Here is a 20360-nt window from a genome sequence, read left to right on the forward strand (position 1 = left end):
TTGAGACCATGATTTGACCATCATGAGCCCATGGTGGGGGGGGGCGCTAAAATGGAAAAATAATTGCACTTTCGTTTGAATTCCAAGTATGATCTAGTGTTAAAGAAAATACACACACACAACCCTTACCACGCCCCACATTTCAAAACTAGACAACAGGTTTGTTGGAGAATGCAGTTATAGCAAAAATATTTTTAAAAAAAGATCCCATCCGCGCCACGTTTATTTATCATTTATCATTGTTGACAGCAGTCAAGACGTATCAAATTAACATTACCTTCATGCGGCATACCCAAAAAAATAGCAATCAGAGAGCCATTTCTCCTTCACCTATCCCGTAGTCTGTTGAATTTTTGGGGTACCACCCCTGATTGTATCGACTATCTTTCTCCATTCCTCTCTGTCTTTTGCCGTCAATAGAATCTCTTTCAGTGACTGGGCCGTCCTTTCTTTTTATGTTGTCTTCCTATCTCTTTCTCTTTTTCTTTTTTCCGAGCCCTGAGGACCTTGTGATGTGGTCACAAAGTTTTAGTTTGCATTGTGACATTAGTTGGCATAGAAATAGTGAAGAGATATAAGAGACATTTCTTCTTCTTCTTCACAATTCTCCTCAGAGTTGAGTCTAAGACTCGTGGAACTTTAAGAGTTGAGTCTAAGACTCGTGGAACTTTAAGAGTTGAGTCTAAGACTCGTGGAACTTTAAGAGTTGAGTCTAAGACTCGTGGAACTTTAAGAGTTGAGTCTAAGACTCGTGGAACTTTAAGAGTTGAGTCTAAGACTCGTGGAACTTTAAGAGTTGTGTCTAAGACTGGTGGAACTTTAAGAGTTGAGTCTAAGACTCGTGGAACTTTAAGAGTTGAGTCTAAGACTCGTGGAACTTTAAGAGTTGTGTCTAAGACTGGTGGAACTTTAAGAGTTGAGTCTAAGACTCGTGGAACTTTAAGAGTTGAGTCTAAGACTCGTGGAACTTTAAGAGTTGAGTCTAAGACTGGTGGAACTTTAAGAGTTGAGTCTAAGACCCGTGGAACTTTAGACCTATGTGGCCTCCCCCTGTCTGAACAAGCCTCTGTCTGGGAAAGATCCTAAGAGATGTAAATTTTTAGATCAATATTACCGATGGCTCGTAGACGCTCTTGTTAGAAGCGAGATCAAAGGCCAAGCTCAACAGGGAAACTTTCCCCTATTCCTTCTCTGTACCGTATCAGCCTTGCAGATGTCCGCCATAAAAAAGGTCCCTTGAGGAACGGCGTGAGAAAAGTGACATGTGTGTTGGGGATTTCTTCCATCCCAGCCAGCGCAATGGACTCGGTCCTTGCGCAGCCCAACCTCCCTTCCATTTAGTTATTCGCCTGATTTGTCTCCTTTAACGACCATTTCCACCTGGGCGCCACGTTGAGGCTGACAGGTAATTCCTAGGTAAGAGGCATACAAATGGAATGTGTATTATATTAAATTCTAATACAAATCATATTCATCTATTATTGTGCAGATTGTGGCGCTCACTATTTTATTTTATTTTATTTTTCACATTAGAGAAACAGATATTGATAATTACTAGATGTCGATTACAGCTGTTCGATCATCCCTCTTTGAAACTAAATCTCCACTACAGGAGTTATTTATAGACTTGCACAAGACTGAAAACCGTCAGAGTAGCAACAGTTAGTGACCAAGCTGGAAATAACTCTGCTCCCAGATGGCCATACTTCATATCTCTTCATATCTCTTCATATCTCTTCATATCTCTTCATATCTCTTTGGTTTCCTTCCAGACTTGGAGGGGGAAGGAGAAAGTAGGATGAAACAAAAAGTCTCTCTCTGTCGGTCTCTCTGTCTCTGTCTCTATCTCTCTCTCTCTCTCTTTATGTCACTCACTCACACAGACATCTAATCTCAATACATCTACTCATCCTCGTCATGTCGCGGCTGCTGGGCATTCATTCTAAAACTCAAACTTGTCAAACTCTCCTAGCGCTGACACCAAGGGGGCACTCTCGTCTCAGCCCTCGCCCGCTCATTGCTTGTCTTCTTTAATACTAGTTCTTTTTTTTTTAAAACAGCCATTATCAATCACGTGACGTAGAGACAGCGTCTTTGACGACAAAGCTGAGAGCCATGGAGGATTTGGCAGAAAAACAAAAGTACATGTGAAATGCACAAAGCTTTGGGGGTAAACAATTTAGTCAAATAAAAAGTGAAGATAAACAACTTGGCAATATAGAAAGTGGCTTGGAGGCAGTCAGTTGAAATACTTAAGAGATAAGGAGTTGGAGATCACATCCTTATGTTGACTTGGAATTTTTTTGTACACAGCTTATATCATCTCACACTGTCTGTCTGTCTGAATGTCTGGTAAAAGTGTGTACACGTTATTTAGGGGGATGGGGCGAATTACCAAAAAAATATGTTCACCAAATATGTTTCGTACCACACTGAGGCGAAATGAGAAAAATGTATTCAAATAAATGTTACAGGTAGTAAGTCATTCAAAGTAGTTTTAAATGTTTGGAAGGAAGTTTGTTTGTGAGACAATCTCAGGGAGGGGTCAGAGAAGTCAAATAATGGGACCCTACAATGTGTTTAGCACTTATCTCATGGAGGGGTCAGAGAAATCAAATAAGGGGACCCTACAATGTGTTTAGCACTTATCTCAGGGAGAGGTCAGAGAAGTCAAATAATGGGACCCTACAATGTGTTTAGCACTAATCTCAGGGAGAGGTCAGAGAAGTCAAATAAGGGGACCTTACAATGTGTTTAGCACTTATCTCAAGGGGGGGGGGGTCAGAGAAGTCAAATAAGGGGAACTTACAATGTGTTTAGCACTTCTCTCAGGAAGAGGTCAGAGAAGTCAAATAATGGGACCCTACAATGTGTTTAGCACTAATCTCAGGGAGAGGTCAGAGAAGTCAAATAAGGGGACCTTACAATGTGTTTAGCACTTATCTCAAGGAGGGGTTAGAGAAGTCAAATAATGGGACCCTACAATGTGTTTAGCACTTATCTCAAGGAGGGGTCAGAGAAGTCAAATAATGGGACCCTACAAAGTGTTAAGCACTTATCTCAGGGAGAGGTCAGAGAAGTCAAATAATGTGACCCTACAATGTGTTTAGCACTTATCTCAGGGAGAGGTCAGAGAAGTCAAATAATGGGACCCTACAATGTGTTTAGCACTAATCTCAGGGAGGGGTCAGAGAAGTCAAATAAGAGGACCTTACAATGTGTTTAGCACTAATCTCAGGGAGGGGTCAGAGAAGTCAAATAAGAGGACCTTACAATGTGTTTAGCACTTATCTCAAGGAGGGGTCAGAGAAGTCAAATAAGAGGACCTTACAATGTGTTTAGCACTAATCTCAGGGAGAGGTCAGAGAAGTCAAATAATGGGACCTTACAATGTGTTTAGCAATTATCTCAAGGAGGGGTCAGAGAAGTCAAATAAGGGGCCTACAATGTGTTTAGCACTAATCTCAGGGAGGGGTCAGGAGGCTTCAGGAGACAGTTTGACGCCCGATGCACCGAAGGACGCGGGAGTATCAAAGTGTAAAGTCTTCTAGGCTTATTTCTACTCATGCTATTAATGAAATAAGATCTCTTTTTGCTCCGTAAAATATTGAATGTTTTGTGAAAAAACAAATAACAAAGACTATGTTTGTAGCATCTAGGAAAATAACTTAACTAAATTTGGCAACTCCTCTATTTAAAAAAACAACACTTTTTTCAAATTTTTTGGTTCTGCATTCTATCTTAGGGTGTTTTTTTGTTTGTTTGCTTGGCATTAGCCTGGAGCATAGAGCAAACAAAGTCTAACCTGAAACAATGCAGATTGCTCATGAAATGATCCACCATTTTCTTTCACTAATCGCATAGACTAAACCTAAACACCAACACTGTTACAGAATGACGCTACTGAAGTCCACAATAACAATGTAGCAATCATAGTGTGACTATCACATTGAAAAGACGAGTGGCCTACCTTTGTGAAATCTCCAAACATGAATCCCTGCTCCAAACCTACAAAGACAACCATCGGCATAAGCAGAAGACATTTGGTGTCTTTGAGCATCTTCACCGTGGACAGACACAGCTCCCAGGAGGACTGAGAGAACTCAGGGTCTGCCTCCGTCTTTCCGATATGGATTTCGTCCAGCAGGGACACAATCACCACCGCGGCCATCACCCCGCAGGCCAGGTAGGTAGTCAGCAGCATGTATCGCGTGGAGTCCGCTATGATGGCCCCGAGGTCGGCCACGTCGTTGCTATACGTCCCGTCGGCCGCCGTCGATGCACCCGCTTCCAAGTAAGGGCAGATTTTGGCGCCGCACTGCCGAACGTCAACGGGTGAGAGGGGTTGACCGGAGGAAGCATTGTCAAACTGCTGTTGGTTCAAGGCGACGTAAGGGAAGAAAGACAAGGTAGAGTTAAAGTCGGAGAAAACGTCGTCTCTCATGTCCACGGTAGAGTTGGGGTTGGCGTCCGTCTCGTTGCGAGACAAGATGAGGGTAGATATGATGTTCCCCCAAATCTGGCTGCACCTGTAAAACCCAAAGAACACGCCCATGAACTGGTTGATGACGTCGTCCGACTCGAAGATGATCCTCTTGTGCTGCGCGTAGGTCAAGGCCAGCGTGGTGACGTAGGTGGCCTGGGCGCTCCACATCGGCCCCGCCAGCGCCCCTAGGATGACGCTCAGGGGGATGATGATGAAGTGCCTGGGGTAGAAATTGGCCGCGAAGTAGGCAGTGAAGAGAGAGAAGGCAAGGACCATGGTCCACTTGGTGGTCAGTCGGTTGATGAGCCAGGGAGCCATGAGGCAGGATAAAACAGTGGTGCCGTAAATAATGCTCAGCGATACCACTCCAAGTCCGCCCTGAGGGTGAATGCTGCTATGAAGACTCTGGAATTAAAAAATAAAATGACAAAAATAATCAGAAATAATGCATATAATAATCCAGAGCAAGGGGAGATATGTGATTAAAGTTTCAGACACTGTTCCAACGAGGCTATTTAGAAGCAAATATATTAAGTCTATAGTTCGTTTGATATACTTACTCTCTAAGTCTATTGGTATGATTGTGCTTTGGTTGCTTATCAATTGAAGCCAAACCAAATTAAATCTATCAGCTAACCTTTTTTAAATAAGGACAGCCAGAAAACATATGAGGCACGGACCAACGCTGACCAAGGTCTGAGGTTCCCCTTTCGGACGTTGCAATCTATAGGGCAGATGATGTAAAGGTCATCTGTTTCTGTGGCTCAAACACCAACATTGAATTTGAAGGCATCGAGGAATTGAACTCCGCCTCTATTTATAAATATCTTGGAATAAACCAGAATGCCAAGATAAACCATAAGAAATTAAAAGAGGACTTTCTTGGCAAATACAGGCAAAGAGTTAATAAAATCCTCAACACCAAACTGTCTGGCAGTAATCTCATCACTGCAATTAACAGCTGGGCCGTCCCTGTGCTCCTTTACACGTTCGGTGTGATCAAATGGACTGACACCGACCTACATGACATTGACAGACTCACTAGAAAATTACTAACCAAGTTTCGATGTCTACACCCCAAGTCCTCCACCATAAGGTTATACCTGCCCAGGAAGGATGGGGGTCGTGGATTGCAGAACATCTTCAAATTGTGTAAGATGCAAGTTTTAAAAATACGATCAAAACTGCTCGCCTCCAGCAACAAATTAGTTTCCTTCCTACGGAAATACGACTCCGATGCAACCCCTCTGAACCTACACAATGCTGATGTCAATATCGGTTTGGACGACGTAGGGCATGAGATTCGCCAATGGGAAGAAAAAACACTCCACGGAAAATTTCCGGCTTCATTACATGGGGACAACATCGACAAGGCTGCTTCCTTAACATGGCTCAAAGCAGGTCATCTCTACCCTGAAACAGAAGGCTTTGTTACAGCAATACAGGACAGAGTAATCAGGACAAAAAATTACGAGAAGCATATCCTGAAACTCAATGTTGTCGACAAATGCCGAAAATGTGGAAATGTGGGCGAGTCGATTGAACACATTATGGCAGGATGTCCAGCCCTATCAGAATCAGCCTACCTAGGTCGCCATAACCAAGTTGCAAAGTTAATACACCAACACCTGGCTTTGACGTACAAATTGATCGGTAAGGACACTCCCCCTTATTATAAATACTCTCCGCAAGAGGTTCTCGAGTCTACTGAACATCTGCTGTACTGAGATATGCCTATTCTGACCGACAAAACGGTAGATTTCAATCGCCCGGATCTGCTGTTCATCGATAAAAAAGAAAAAACCGCTACCATTATCGATATCGCCGTACCACTGTCTCATAATTTAAGAAAAACTGAGATAGAAAAACAAAGAAAATATGGGAACCTAGGCTTGGAGATTAAGCGCCTATGGAAATTGTCCAAAATAACAATATACCCCATTGTTATATCAACCGAGGGGATAATAACAACTGACCTCACAGACACCTTCAAGGCCCTTAACATTCCTAGGAACATCTTCGTTGCCTGTCAGAGGGCGGTACTGCTGCAGACCTGCCACATCACCAGAAAATTCCTCAGTGGAAACTGTTAAAGGGACTACGATGAATTTTGTCTCTCTTTAGCGAAACTCGACCCTGGCAGCGCCAGAGAATGACTACTCGTTCATTTCTAATATAATAATAATAATCTTTATTGTCCGTATGGAAATTTGTCTAACAATTTGTGCATTACACCAAACAAAAAACATTATAACTATAAGAAACCGAAGTGTACATTCACACCAGACTCACTGCTGTGATTGTTGTGAACTCCTTACTGAGATTATACTTGACACAGAACGTACTAGTAAAACTTCTTTCAATATCTCAAAGAGACCCCAGAGATGAAGTAACAACAAAAATATAACTTTAATAAAAGTAAATCAGGGTATCTGTAGCTAAAGATAACACATCAAACCTTAACATAATTATAAAACTGACTTCTATATTAATATTACTCATATCGTACGACTAGGCTCCATGACTCAGGCCTCTAACAACAACAATAACAAAACTCAAGCGCCGTCACTTTGTCGCAACCAATGGACCAATAAAAAAATAGTAAAAATAATAAATAAACATAGAATTCCTTGAATCTTATAACCCAGGTTGTATCAACTGCTGTTTACAATCCTATATACAAACATAATCACCACACTCACTCATAATTTACATGTGACAAAGTTTATATCAGATTGTTCTTATTTAATGATTCGATTGCCAGGGGAACAAGAGAATGTTTGTGTCTGCTTGTCTTTGCTATCGGTGTCTTGTATCTCTTTTGACACAAAGGGTTATTCTTTATTTCAAGGATCTTGTTAGCTTTTTTATAGATGTTTGTCTCAAACAACTGCCCAAATGGGGTTTGTTTTTTGCCAATGATTTTACCTGCAGCATTTAGGATTCTATAAAGTTTATTTTTATTTTTAATGCTCAGATTGTCATACCAGGCAGTGATATTGAAACTTAGAATATTGCAGATATGAGCGTGATAAAACATAGCCAAGGCCTTTTCGCCAACATTAAACGAGGATAGTTTTCTTAGTAATCGTAACCTTCCCCAACTAATGTCTGTACCCATTACAGCTGGGTGGACTCAGAGTCGCCCAAAGATCCAGTGATTTAAAAAGCCCAGTCTTCACCAGGATTCGAACCCGAAACCCGGGTCACATGACACCCTCGTTAACCGTAGGCCACAGAAACAGATGACCTTTACATCATCATCAACCACAAGGTCTGAAAGGGGACCTTTTTTATAGTAATATATATCTTAACAGTTAGTTCTGTACGCAAACATTATACCAGACTATTACAGACATTTTACAATAAACGTTTTGAGAAGAACTGGTGAATTACAGGAGAGGGAGTGCATAAGTCTCCAAATAAACCGATGATTCTCAAATACAAGTACTGGAACTCTTGACTCTTACAGCTACTCGGCCTGCTTGACTTAGAGTGACGTCATGCTTAACAGTATTAAACCATTTTGAAAAATGTGTATGGTGGACTCTATATGAAAGGTGTTTCAACATGATAAAATGACTTGTTTAGTTCTTGTAGCACGGATATGAGTGTTCTCTGTCGGGAACTCTAGGTCACGTGCACCAAAGAATTTGAAATATATTAACGTCGTGGGAGCATGATGTTTGCTAACGCCAATGTTGTTTACATTGGTAACTGACTCTGTTACACAAAATCGATAAGTCCTCTGTGGTTAGGTCATAGTCAATTAAGTGATTTAGAATCGGGACTATACGGATGATTTGGTTTTGATGAATATAAGACGAATGATATTAAAGGTTAATGCGACTCCACAGCCCAGAGCAAACATGTACGTTCAGCCCCCATTTCTCCAGCTATGGGCCTTAGGAAGCGCTGTAAATAGCCAGCTGGGGGCCTTAGGAAGCGCTGTAAACTGCCAGCTAGGGGCCTTAGGAAGCGCTGTAAAATGCCAGCTAGGGGCCTTAGGAAGAGCTGTAAACTGCCAGCTAGGGGTCTTAGAAAGCGTTGTAAACTGCCTGCTAGAGGCCTTAGGAAGCGCTGTAAACTGACAGCTAGGGGTCTTAAGAAGCGTTATAAACTGCCAGCTAGAGGCCTTAGGAAGCGCTGTAAACTGCCAGCTAGGGGTCTTAGGAAGAGCTGTAAACTGCCAGCTAGGGGCCTTAGGAAGAGCTGTCAACTGCCAGCTAGGGGCCTTAGGAAGCGCTGTAAACTGCCAGCTAGGGGTCTTAGGAAGAGCTGTAAACTGCCAGCTAGGGGCCTTAGGAAGCGCTGTAAACTGCCAGCTAGGGGCCTTAGGAAGCGCTGTAAACTGCCAGCTAGGGGCCTTAGGAAGCGTTATAAACTGCCAGCTAGGGGTCTTAGGAAGAGCTGTAAACTGCCAGCTAGGGGTCTTAGGAAGAGCTGTAAACTGCCAGCTAGGGGCCTTAGGAAGCGCTGTAAGTTTATTCTTCTGTCGTCTACAACCCTTGTATTCCTATAAAGAGGAGCGCAGGTCAAAGCACGTGACATTAATTAAGATAGATAGGGCGGCCGATGCAGACTATGAGAGACATTGGAGGTAGTAAATCATGTATGCATGTCGTAAGCTTGAATGTCGTAAGAGAATGTTCCCGTTAAGAAAGACGACTTATAAAGGTCCTGCTTGTGTTATTTGAAAAAGACGTCAACAGAACGATGTTACGTCACCAGGGATTGTTCTTACGTATTTAGGACGGTTTAGACTCAGGAAATTGGGAAAACGTTTTTGTAAAGCATCTTCGAAGCACTGAAGGATCCGGAGGGGGGGGGGCGACCCCTTCCCTCCTCTGAAAGCTCAGTAGCGTTGCACCCTCGGAGTTATCTCCCCTGAAATCACCCTACGAAATGGTTCATGGCTTATTCTTTGAGTTGAATTAATATGCATTCAAATATGTAAGTCTTCTCCGATTTCAGAAAATGGCAATCAACTCGTCCAACACTGCTAAATGTCTGTAAACAAAGATATGGATCCCTGGCATCAGAGCACATTACTTTTAATGCTAGTGACAAGGTGCGCGCCTGGGAAGTGAGGTCGAAGCCTGAACAGTAAGCTTGTCATCTCATTACACCATAAGTATCGATTGAAGGTTTGATTTTTCTCTTTTTAAAGCTAATGAAATAAAAAAAAATTACAAGCAGAAAAAAAAATTGCGTACTGGTCTAGTGAAAAAAAAATCCTGGCTACGCCCATGGACTAAATTAATGTAAAATAATAATAATAAGAAGAAGAAGTAGAAGAAGAAAAATCTGAGTTAAAAAAGACAAAGAAAATATGGGAACCTAGGCTTGGAGATTAAGCGTTTGTAGGAAGTTATCTACAATAACTATATACCCCATTGTTATATCAACCGATGGGATAATAACAACTGACCACACCTAACCACACCTTGCTCCTAAAAAGATTCTCGTTCACTGTCAGGGGACGGTACTGATGCAGACCTGCTACATCACCAGAAAATTCCTTAGTGGAAACTAATAAAGGGACTACAATGAATTTTGTTTCTCTTTAACGAAACTCGACCCTGGCAGTGTCAGAGAATGAATACTCGTTCGTTTCTAACATAATAATAATAATAATAATAATTCTGGGGCTCGATGGAGAGATTTTATATTTTCATTTTCTTACTTTTATTTATTCCAGAGGTTAAAGAATATCGAGTTCTCTAGCTTTGAAACAGCATTCCACTGTCTTAGATTGTGTTCACGTTTTTAATAAAATAAATGATTAAATATTCTAACTATTTATCTATTGTTCAACAGAGAGTCATTCACTTCATAAAGGGGCAAAGGTCTAGAACAAAAAATGTTGATTGTTTGGGAAAACATCGTATACGTGTGTATGCGTGGTCGAGAGGCTAAGTACACTTGGCTTGGCTACCTATAATGGGGGGCTAGAGGCTCGACACCCGACTCGAGCAGAGTTGTGTCTACATAGCGCCTAAAGGCAGCACAGAAAACCTTGTCCTCTGATACCCCTCCCCCCCCCCCCACTGGTCCACAAATGAGATTGGACTATAGGGCTCTGAGCATGCTATAAGCATGAAAGTAGCGCTATATAAAAGCTATAATTATTATTTATTTCTACTGTTCAATCTTTGTCTTAGACACGAGAAATCTAAGACCTTTCTGGTAACACAGTTCATATGCTGCAATGCAATTATAAATTTGTTTACAGTATTTGTTTTGTATAATTTTTCAATATTTTTTTTTCATTGTAAGGTGTAGAGAGACTCCAGTGTAAAGAAATATATTTATTTAGCCGGTTTGGCTTAATTCCCGGAAGGAAATTTTTAGGGTTTGGCGTTATGTCCTTTAAAATAGACTTCAACGTTTTATGAAGAAACAAATCGCTTATGATATACAGATTGGATCTAGACCAGCGGTTCTCAGCCTTTTAAGCTCGGCGACCCCTTTTTACTATCCCCCACTCTGCCGCGACCCCCTCCCCGCTCACACACACAGCAATAGAAGAATATACTTTTTCGATGGTCTTTGGCGACCCCTGGCAAATCGTCAATAGATCACCAAGGGGGTCGCGACTCACAGGTTGATAACCCCTGATCTAGACTCTTGTGGAGTCTGAAGAGTTCATAAATTTACAGGGTATTATCACTGCTTAACTATAAACTGAGTTCTTTTTTTTTATTCCTTTTATCGTTTTCTTTCTGTCTGTCTGTCTGTCCGTCTGTCTGTCTGTCTCTCTGTATCTTTCTCTCTCTGTGTGTTATATTTCCAGCCTACATAAACTTAAAAACATAAAATCATTTTTTTTAATGTAAAACTACAAAATACTCCAATTAGCATTGATAAGTAACCAGCTTATTTCGTGTCTACTCCATAGCCTCCCCTTTCTTATGGCAGCTATAAATAGACTCAGTCGTTAAGATAACAGTGAACTTGACGTTTGGTCTGGAAATAAAAAAGAATATAGGTAGAAAATTTGACGTCACGCATAAATACTCTCAAACTTTGTTCAAACGACCTCCAGTCAAGTAATATTTGCATATTAACATTTTTTGCACTAGATATCGAATGGGAACATTGAGTAACTAGATCAAAGTTAGGTTAGGAAGGATAAATTGATGGGTGTACATGTACACTCGAAAAACAAAGTTAAATTTACTTTTTTATTCTTATATAGATGTAGGAATAGAGTTCAACTTGTGATACTATTAAAACATAACAGTTTGAGAATGACTTCATGGTTTCAAGATTTGTTATACATATTTCAATAACTACTAAATAGTTACAAAATTCTTATGTCTGCGAATCGCTGGCACAACTTTCATTTTCCGGATCACCGGGTATAGAAATGAAAGAAGGAAATTTACCAATGAAGTTTGTTCGATGGTAAGTCAAGGGGGATTAACTCCGGAGTTCGTTAGTTAGTCAATGAGTGTAGCGAATGGAAATTCGTGTCAGCTAATCAAGCGAGTGGAGGTTGGGAAATGAGGTTGAAGCTTCATTTCAAGGGTCATCTGAGACTTTGAATCTAAATTAAAGTTTATACAAGACTCACACACTCAAAGAATATGCCGCACAATATGAACACATACACACAGACACTCATGAGGGATATAACTCTTAATCATGTTCAAATCCAGGTAAAAAATGAAATTTTAAAGGTAGAGATTATTAGGGTGGGTGCCCCTGAGTACACCTAACTGTAATGGGCACCTTCGATGAAGTCCAGCAGTAAATCGGCGCGAAAGCAAAAAGGATTTTACCTAACGGCAAGGTGAGGACCGCAAGCTCTTCCCCCCAAGTCCTGTCTAAAGTTTCCACAATGATAGCGAGCATTACTCGGTGGATCGTAGCGCTCGGTATCCGGATCCGCACACTCGTTAAGAACTGCCGGAGGCCGCAGTAACCACGGGGAATTTCTTCCTATTCATATACTGTAACCGCCACAATACCGTATAAGGACCGGCATGCCAGCCACCCATCTGTTGACGACACATTTTAGAATGTCTGGCTAAGTTGATGAACTAAGACTAGAGTCTCAGTTTTAACTTCATTCCTTAGAAGAAAAAACAAACTCAACTGGATTAACCGAAGGAGATTATGTTCGCCACCAGTCATTCGCAACCCGAGTCCCACTTCTTAATTCTTCTACCGAGGTTACGGGAGCTGGAATCTTCTGGAGGTAACAGACATTATATACAAAAATAAAAGGTGTTGGTCATTGTGCAGGCCACATAGACCCATCGTTACCTGTAGGTCAAAGAGTTGTGTTAGAGAAAGAGAATTTTAAACATTTCTGTGGACCACATGTTTCTGATGTTATATACAATCGTTCAGGTCACAGAATCTAGATCTATAGATCTTGAAAGTTATAATAAGAACAAAGTGTCTCCCTTAATTTGGCAACTTCAAACGAAAGAGCAAAGTAAGATTTTACCTTAAAGCTATTAATTATTTGAACCCCTTTAGTTTCAGCATTTTGTTGAAGTGACCCAGGCTTAATTACTACCACGTCAAGGGTTCTTCCAAACAACCACATTGTAGTGTTAAGCATCATCACCTATTTCCCTGCCTTTCTCCATCACCCCACGTGATCACGGCACGTGACCTACCTCTACAACTTCAACCCCCACCCCCTTTTCCTTGTTTAGCTTTCCGTTGCCAGATTTCAATTTCAAAGCAAACCAAACAGAAAGAAATATACGAGGAAAATGTGCAAATAAAATTAGTTTTTTTTTTCCCTTCTTCTCTTTAAATAAACAAACAGTAGCTGTGTAAATAAACATTTTAGAAAGTAGAGGAATGGACATGGAAATGTGGAGAGGATGTGCAGGGATAAATGATAAAACTTATGACTTTTCTGTCCTTTTTCTATATTTTGTAAAATTCTTTATCTCTCTCCTTCTCCCTCACTCTTTCTTTCTCTCTTTCTTTCTCTCTTTCTCTTTCTTTCTATCTTGCTTTCTATCTTTCTTTCACTCTTTCTTTCTATCTTTCTTTCTCTCTTTCTTTCTATCTTTCTCTCCTTATTTAGTCACTTTAGTCCTAATTAAGTTCTAGTGTTAAGTACTAGTTAAATCCTAGTTAGATTCTAGTCAAGTCCTTGTGAAGTCCTAGTTAAGTCCTAGTTACCCGGGCATGCTACCCTGCCTCATAGTGGCGCCCGGGGGGAAACGATCGTAGGAGGAAACGATTAGACCAAATAGTAACAAAACAAGACTCCCGTGGGGGTGCCTAAGGGGGTGTGAGAGCATCCTCATTGCACTGGGCGGAGTTGTAAATTGCTCCCACAACCTTGTCACAAATCCAGGCACCGTTCCTCAAGGGGCCGTTTCATAAATGGTGTGTCCTGGACAGTTAGCCTGGTTATAGAAAAGGAAAATGGCGGGGGTCCCGGTGTGCGCGGCCTCTGGCCACAAGTCTGACAGAAAAGTGTGCACTGTTCTCATTCAGGTCGGCGAGAAGGAGCTCTTGTTCACTTTTGCTGGCCTAGAGTTCCAAGAGCCGATGGCTCAACTCTACCTGAGCGTTTCAAGAAGAAGAAAAAGTCCTAGTTCAGTCCTAGCTAAGTTGTTCTCACCTGTAACGAGACAAATCCTGTGTAGATGAACATGAAAGCGAGGCTGATGGAAAGTAAATTCTTGGCCGCCTTCGATGATGTCATTGCCCTCACTTCCTTCATGGCCTTGGCATTTTTCGGTAAAGTGTGGTACACGGCTATAGTGTAGGAGTGGATGGTACTCCGCCTGAAAGATAAACAAGGAGTCAAATTTAACAAATCTTTTCCTATGTTCTGAGCCACAGAAATTCATTCTCCTGGCGTCTTCAACGCACTTTTTTCACATTAAGAAATGAGCGCTTGACTCCTATGTTTGGGCATAGCAGCAGAGGTTAAGATTCTGGAGATTAGCCAGTCAAGGCAAACGCGTCCCTAGGGGGTCCACAGAAGCCTGAAAATTGTATACATTAAAATAATTTCTTCGCTAAAAGCCAGTTTATCCTATCGGATCAGTTTAATAATAATCAATCTTCTGTCGCATGTGGAGAAGAGATATTGTTGGAATTCGCTGAAGACGGATTCTTAAGAAGTAATCATTAGGAGAGAGCTAATCACCTCAAATTGCAAAATATACGAAAAAGTCCTGGAAATCGGAAATTATTAAAATCTTTTGAAAACTCATAAACATCTCCCGAAATATTGACAGCATTGTCATTTTGGGGTGTCTTTCAATATGGAAAACGCCAATCCTACATGTGATAAAAAATACGGCATTATACATTACTTGTAATTGTGGGATATGTGTGGAATTCCTTCTTCGCTAGACAGAACTATTTCTAAAGTTAAATTCTTTAAAGCTCTAAATTAACTTTGAGGGGAACTAATTATAAGCTCTCCAGATTACAATAATAGCATTGTAGTGTTGTTTATCGTTGAGCCCATTACACCAAAAGTGACTTGGTTGACAAATTAAATCGTCAAAGTATTTTTTTAAAAAAAAAACGTTCTTATTTACTTATACTTTAAGACTTGTTTAATTTATACAGAGTTACCTCCTCTTCCTACTAAACTGTTTATCATGTTAATAAGGGACCGGGGGGGGGGGGGAGGGGTGGTCAGAATAAGGTTAATCACAGTAATCTGCTCTTTGTTTACCTTTTGATTTTTAAGATCTGCTCTACATTCAAAGTACAAAAATAAAATAACATCAGAAAAGAAAAAAGAAAAAGAAAGCATATGGAGAAAAAATGGGCGAAATAATGGAACCTAAAAAATACGTAAGAAAATAATAAGAGAAAAGTATGTAGAGAATTGAGAAAGAAAATATTCAAAAATCTGTCCGTGACGCCATGTTGAGATAAATAAATAAACTAAATAATTTAAAGGAAAAACCCAAAATAATTTTTGAAAAAAAAGCTTATATTAAGTGTCGTTTTATCAATTACATTGGATCAGTCATGTATTAAATTTATAATAGATTAGAAGAAATATTTTTACCAATTGTTTTTGTTCAGCGCTATTTTATGCCTTTAACTTTTATCAATACGCTATGATCCTGTCACTTATCAGGACCAGTGGGAAAGGGAAGGAGAGGGAAGAAAGAACGGGGTATCCGGGTGATCGCTTTTTAAATGTATTTATAAATAAATGTGAGCCACCTGAATTCGAACTCTAATGCTAAGGCGTCATCAGCTTCCTCAAGTCAATACGGTATCCACAGTGCCATGGAAGCTGCTTGAGAAAATTAAGCAGCTCCCTCAATCAATAAAGAGGACTAATTCAACTTATACCACCTTATCAGTCAAGTACAATTTATTTCCCTTGTTCGAGAGACCAAACAAAATAATAAATTACCAATAGTCAATTAACTGATAGATTTTTTTTAATTGATTGTCATGTTGTCATGTAAAAGAAATAACTGTGAAAAAATTTCCGTTTGATTCGAGATTGGGCGTGGGAGAAATAACGTGTGAAATCTTTTTAAAGACAGAGTGAGTTGATCTAAGCTCTGGAATCTTACTTATTGCTACAAGGGGGGAGCTTAGAAATTGGATTCTACAGTGTTAGAATAACACAAGAAAAAACTATATCCTTTTTAAAAATATTTAACACATCCAAATTCTGAATGCATGATTAACAGAAGTTACTAAAAAGCTAGATAGTTAAAGATTTGCCTCCATTTTGAAAATCGCCTAAAGCAGCTTAGGTCAAAGATGCTGTGAAATGACTATACAAATGTTTTAAAATATTGCTATCATCAGAAGGGATATTAGATATATGCAGTCCACTACATATGAAATGATTTCGTGACATGCGTCTAAAAATAGCCTCTGACAACAAGTCCAGCTCCTTGCCTTTACAAGTGGCTGAGATAATGAGTTCAGAGAGCTGAACGGTTACTGTTATTAGAACTGGAGATGCTAGAAACTGGACCCCTAATAAGTAAGCTTCCTAGTAAATGGAAAACTTTGAAGGAAAACATATGTAAAGCTTCTGGAGTCAACACTGAGGAAAAATGAGGAACCGGTGACCCTTAGTGCTACACCCTGGCAGAGCCTGTGACGCCTCTGACCCCAAAATGTTTCGGCACTTACCATTCTTTTGAATACACCAGCTGCTTGGAGAGGGGGGGGGCTGCTGTTTGAGCGACTTCGTTCCTATGACTGAAGAGGCCAACAATCAGAGTAAAAAAAGACAATAGCTAAAATAATTTGAGACAAAGCTGTAAAAAAAATATATAACTTTTAAAACTCTGAATTATAAGGTGAATACCTTCGATTCTTGTTGTGCGTGCCGTCTGCCCAGTCTAAGGAGTGAGCCGAGTCACAGGGAGGTGGGGTGAGCAGGAACCGTTCTCTTGGTCCAGGGGAAGAGTTCGCGGACGCCGCCGCTTTCTCCTTGCAGGTGGCCATGGCAGATTGGTCTACTTTGATGTGCTTCGTGTTTTTAATTTACCTCAGTGGTCACGTGCAAATGTCGTCTGCTTAGGCGCTCTCATCAGAACAGCATGGGTCCATCTTCCTGGGGACTTGTTTTTTTTCTCTCCTCATTTAAAAAAAAATTGTTTTCAGATTTCCTGAAATATAAAGTAAGTTCATCCTTTTTTTAGAGGTACATGCTAATGGTATATACGAAACAAAAATTAATTTTATATCAAGAGAAGTATTGTAATGGGTATTAAGGCATGAACACATACATATACAGGTATTTCTTTCTCACACACACACACACACATACATTTCATTAGCTCTACTTTCTAAAAAGAAGAGATATCCTAAGTCCTAAGGTATGCACGAGCTGTAGCACACAGGAAGGCCGGAGCGTTCAAACAGCTTCAATGTAGTTAACACGGAAAGATTATCGCCCTTACACTCCACGTTTTGTTCGTGGAATAGAGAAATGGAAAAAAAAAACAACAACTTAGGAAAAGATGTCACAGTTTGGTACTCCTTGGGAGGGGCTTAGAGACAGGAAGCACGAGAAGAGAGGATTATGGGGGAGATTTGGAAGCACGATAATCAGAAAGACATAGCAATAGATTCGCAGAAGTTTGAAGTGAATTTTAAATCGTGAGCCACCTTACTTGAAAGTGTGCTCTGGTACAGGGAGATGTAATTCAGTTCTATCATTTCAAAATACATTTAAAGTTTCTTAACAAGTAGGCCTATCAGTAACATTTGTCTGGAAGATAGACTGAACTAGCTACGTCTTGCTTCTCTGGAATCCTTACTATCATTTCTCTGGAGTTCTTCTTATATCATTTCTATGGAGTTCTTGTTATCCTTTCTCTGGTGTTCTTATTATCCTTTCTCTAGAGTTCTTATTATCCTTTCTCTGGAGTTCTTATTATCCTTTCTCTGGAGTTCTTATAGTTATCATTTTTCTGCAGTCCTTACTATCATTTCCCTGGAGCTCTTATTATCATTACTCTGGAGTTCTTATAATTATCATTTCTCTGGATTTCTTATTATCATATCTCTAGAGCTCTCATTATAATTTCTCTGGAGTTTTTATTACCATGGGGGGGGGGGAAAGATAACCAGTCCTATAAAGGGTTCAGATCACAATTTCTATATCTGAGACGAAAAGCGCAGTGTTCTCCAGTTAAGGCATGTGTGGTAGTAATCTGGACACATTATCTGGCGGTGGCGTTTTGATCAAATGTACAGCTTTGAGGAAGGTGGCCGCAATTCTCGTGAGACATTCCAGGGGACATTTTCAGCGGCATTTTCGGACTGGGCTCCATGTTCTATTGAATGCTTTGGCTCCTAGGCCGAGACCATTCATTATAAAAGTCCTGAACACTGACCTGCAAGGTCACAGCCTGTGGGCAGTTTAGACCAATAGCTCATTGCCATGTCACAGGTCTGTAAAAGCGTATATAAAAGTGTTTGTAAAAGAGTATTTAAAGGTGTATGTAAAGCCCGTATAAGAGTGTATGTAATAGCCTATATAAATGTGTATGTAAAATCGTATATAAATGTGTATGTAAAAGCGTATGTAAAGGTGTATATAAAAGTGTTTATGAAAGTGCATATAAAAGTGTTCATGCTCAATTTCAATGGCCTATCAGTACTTAGTATTGTAAAATCTTGCTGCTGATACTTGTCAATCAATGAACTGCATCCAACAATCAATACTCCCAACGCCATAGCAGTCATGACATTATTGATTTAATGGGTCACTTTCTGACCCGTCGAGACACAACAGTTAAACCTCGCAAACTCTACGCTCAGTGTTTTTATTTAAAAGTAACTTTTACCCAACAGCTGAGGTCGGCATTTTGATCACATTTAATTATCGAAATTTTTATGTACGCAGTTACCCCGCCTGGCGCTAGGCAAAGATGAAAGCATCAGAGAATCACTTTAGAGAATTGATTTGGGAAGGAGAATAGACACTTTTTTAACATTCGTAACGTAAATGATAATATCGACACCATTGTCCGTTGGCTTTGGGCTGTCTTTACATTCAAAGTGAATCACAATAATCTGCTCGGTGTTTACACTTTGATTTCTACAATACAGTAAGAGAGAGAGAGAAAGAAAGAAAGAAAAGAAAAGAATATGAAGAAATGGGTTGGCGATATCATAGAACCTGAAGAAAAAAACTTATGAAAATAAAAATTGAACGATTGGGTGAGATTTTGAGCTGAAAATTATTTGTGCTACTCGCAAAAGGGCTTCGAAATGTGATTCTTCAGTGCGTTAAAGAGCACACACATATTTCTATGGCACAGTCCTAGATGTCAAATGTTTATAGTTCTTTCATAATTCGCTTTCCAACACAAAAAAGCTAGCTATATGTGGATCTGCCTCCATAATGACAGTACATATAATCATGATCTGATCTTCTTATTAAAAATATTTATATCGAATACTGGGGTTTTGAACGTCCGAATGTTCAGGACGCCCAGCCCTAATGGGTACCTGACCAACCGGTACGGTGGAGAAGCAAATGCCTTTTGTAATTTTCTGTCCATATTATACTTTTGTTAGTGGTCGGCCATAGAAATAGATGGGCTTTGAATCATCTGCCCCTATAGAAAGCAAGCTAGCGACACATCCAAGTACCTCACACAGTCAGATTGTCTTTCTAACCGATTCGAAAACAATCCTTCAAAGCTTGGAAAACTTTGATTCTTTTAAAACGACTTAGGACAGCATTTACGAAGCTCAACAACAACAGCAACAAAAAAATGTTATTCAGCGGATACCAGCACATATAGAAAAATGAGAAGGCGGACACACGTTTCGCCAAATAAATGAGAAATGGACAAGCTCTCATCCGAATCACAAGAAAGATGACGCCTATTATAAGAATAGATCAACGCCTAATCTTTTGACTCAGAACAACAGAATGCGACAACACATGTTCCGGAAGCTAAAAACTGGAACCAGTGAAATCTGCCCATGTGGAGTCTCACCAGAGAATGCTGACCATGTCCTTCAAAACTGCTCTCTTTACCAAGAGGCCTGAACAAGACACTAGCCCCAAAACTCCCCAAAACACCCCTATAGAAAGAAACTATATGGAGAGCTCCCTGATTTTAAAACCACTGCGCAGTTCATCTCACGTATTGGTCTAGTCATCTGAACGCTCCAACATAATAATGAGAACAAATAAGACGAAGAAGAAAGGGCTACCTATACTTTTACCTGTAGTATCTTTTCCTTTTGTTCAGACTATTCTCCCTAACAAGTTGTCCAGTGTTTCGTGTTTATTTATCACTAGTCTGGACCACTGGACATAGCGCCTCCACAGATATGTCACTTTAACCTTTAGGACAGCGACACTAGAGTCAATAAATCATTGCAAGTGTGTTGCCTATCAGGGCAAGTGCCATCTCAA

General features: G+C 40.2%; 1 protein-coding gene across 2 annotated transcripts in view; it reads right to left on the reverse strand.

The window, feature by feature from the left end:
* Nucleotides 1-20360, reverse strand: part of LOC106075246 (protein unc-93 homolog A-like) — a 143916-nt gene that overhangs the window by 73301 nt on the left and 50255 nt on the right. For both annotated transcript variants that reach the window (XM_056006394.1, XM_056006393.1), the window contains 3 exons: nt 16782-17085; nt 14091-14256; nt 3971-4891 (listed from right to left, as the gene is read on the reverse strand). In XM_056006394.1, coding sequence (XP_055862369.1) covers nt 3971-4891; nt 14091-14256; nt 16782-16921 — 1227 coding nt within the window. In that variant the 5' untranslated portion in view covers nt 16922-17085. The remainder of the gene's footprint in view (nt 1-3970; nt 4892-14090; nt 14257-16781; nt 17086-20360) is intronic.

Source organism: Biomphalaria glabrata, chromosome 12, assembly GCF_947242115.1.
Source record: "Biomphalaria glabrata chromosome 12, xgBioGlab47.1, whole genome shotgun sequence".
NCBI lineage: Eukaryota > Metazoa > Mollusca > Gastropoda > Planorbidae > Biomphalaria > Biomphalaria glabrata.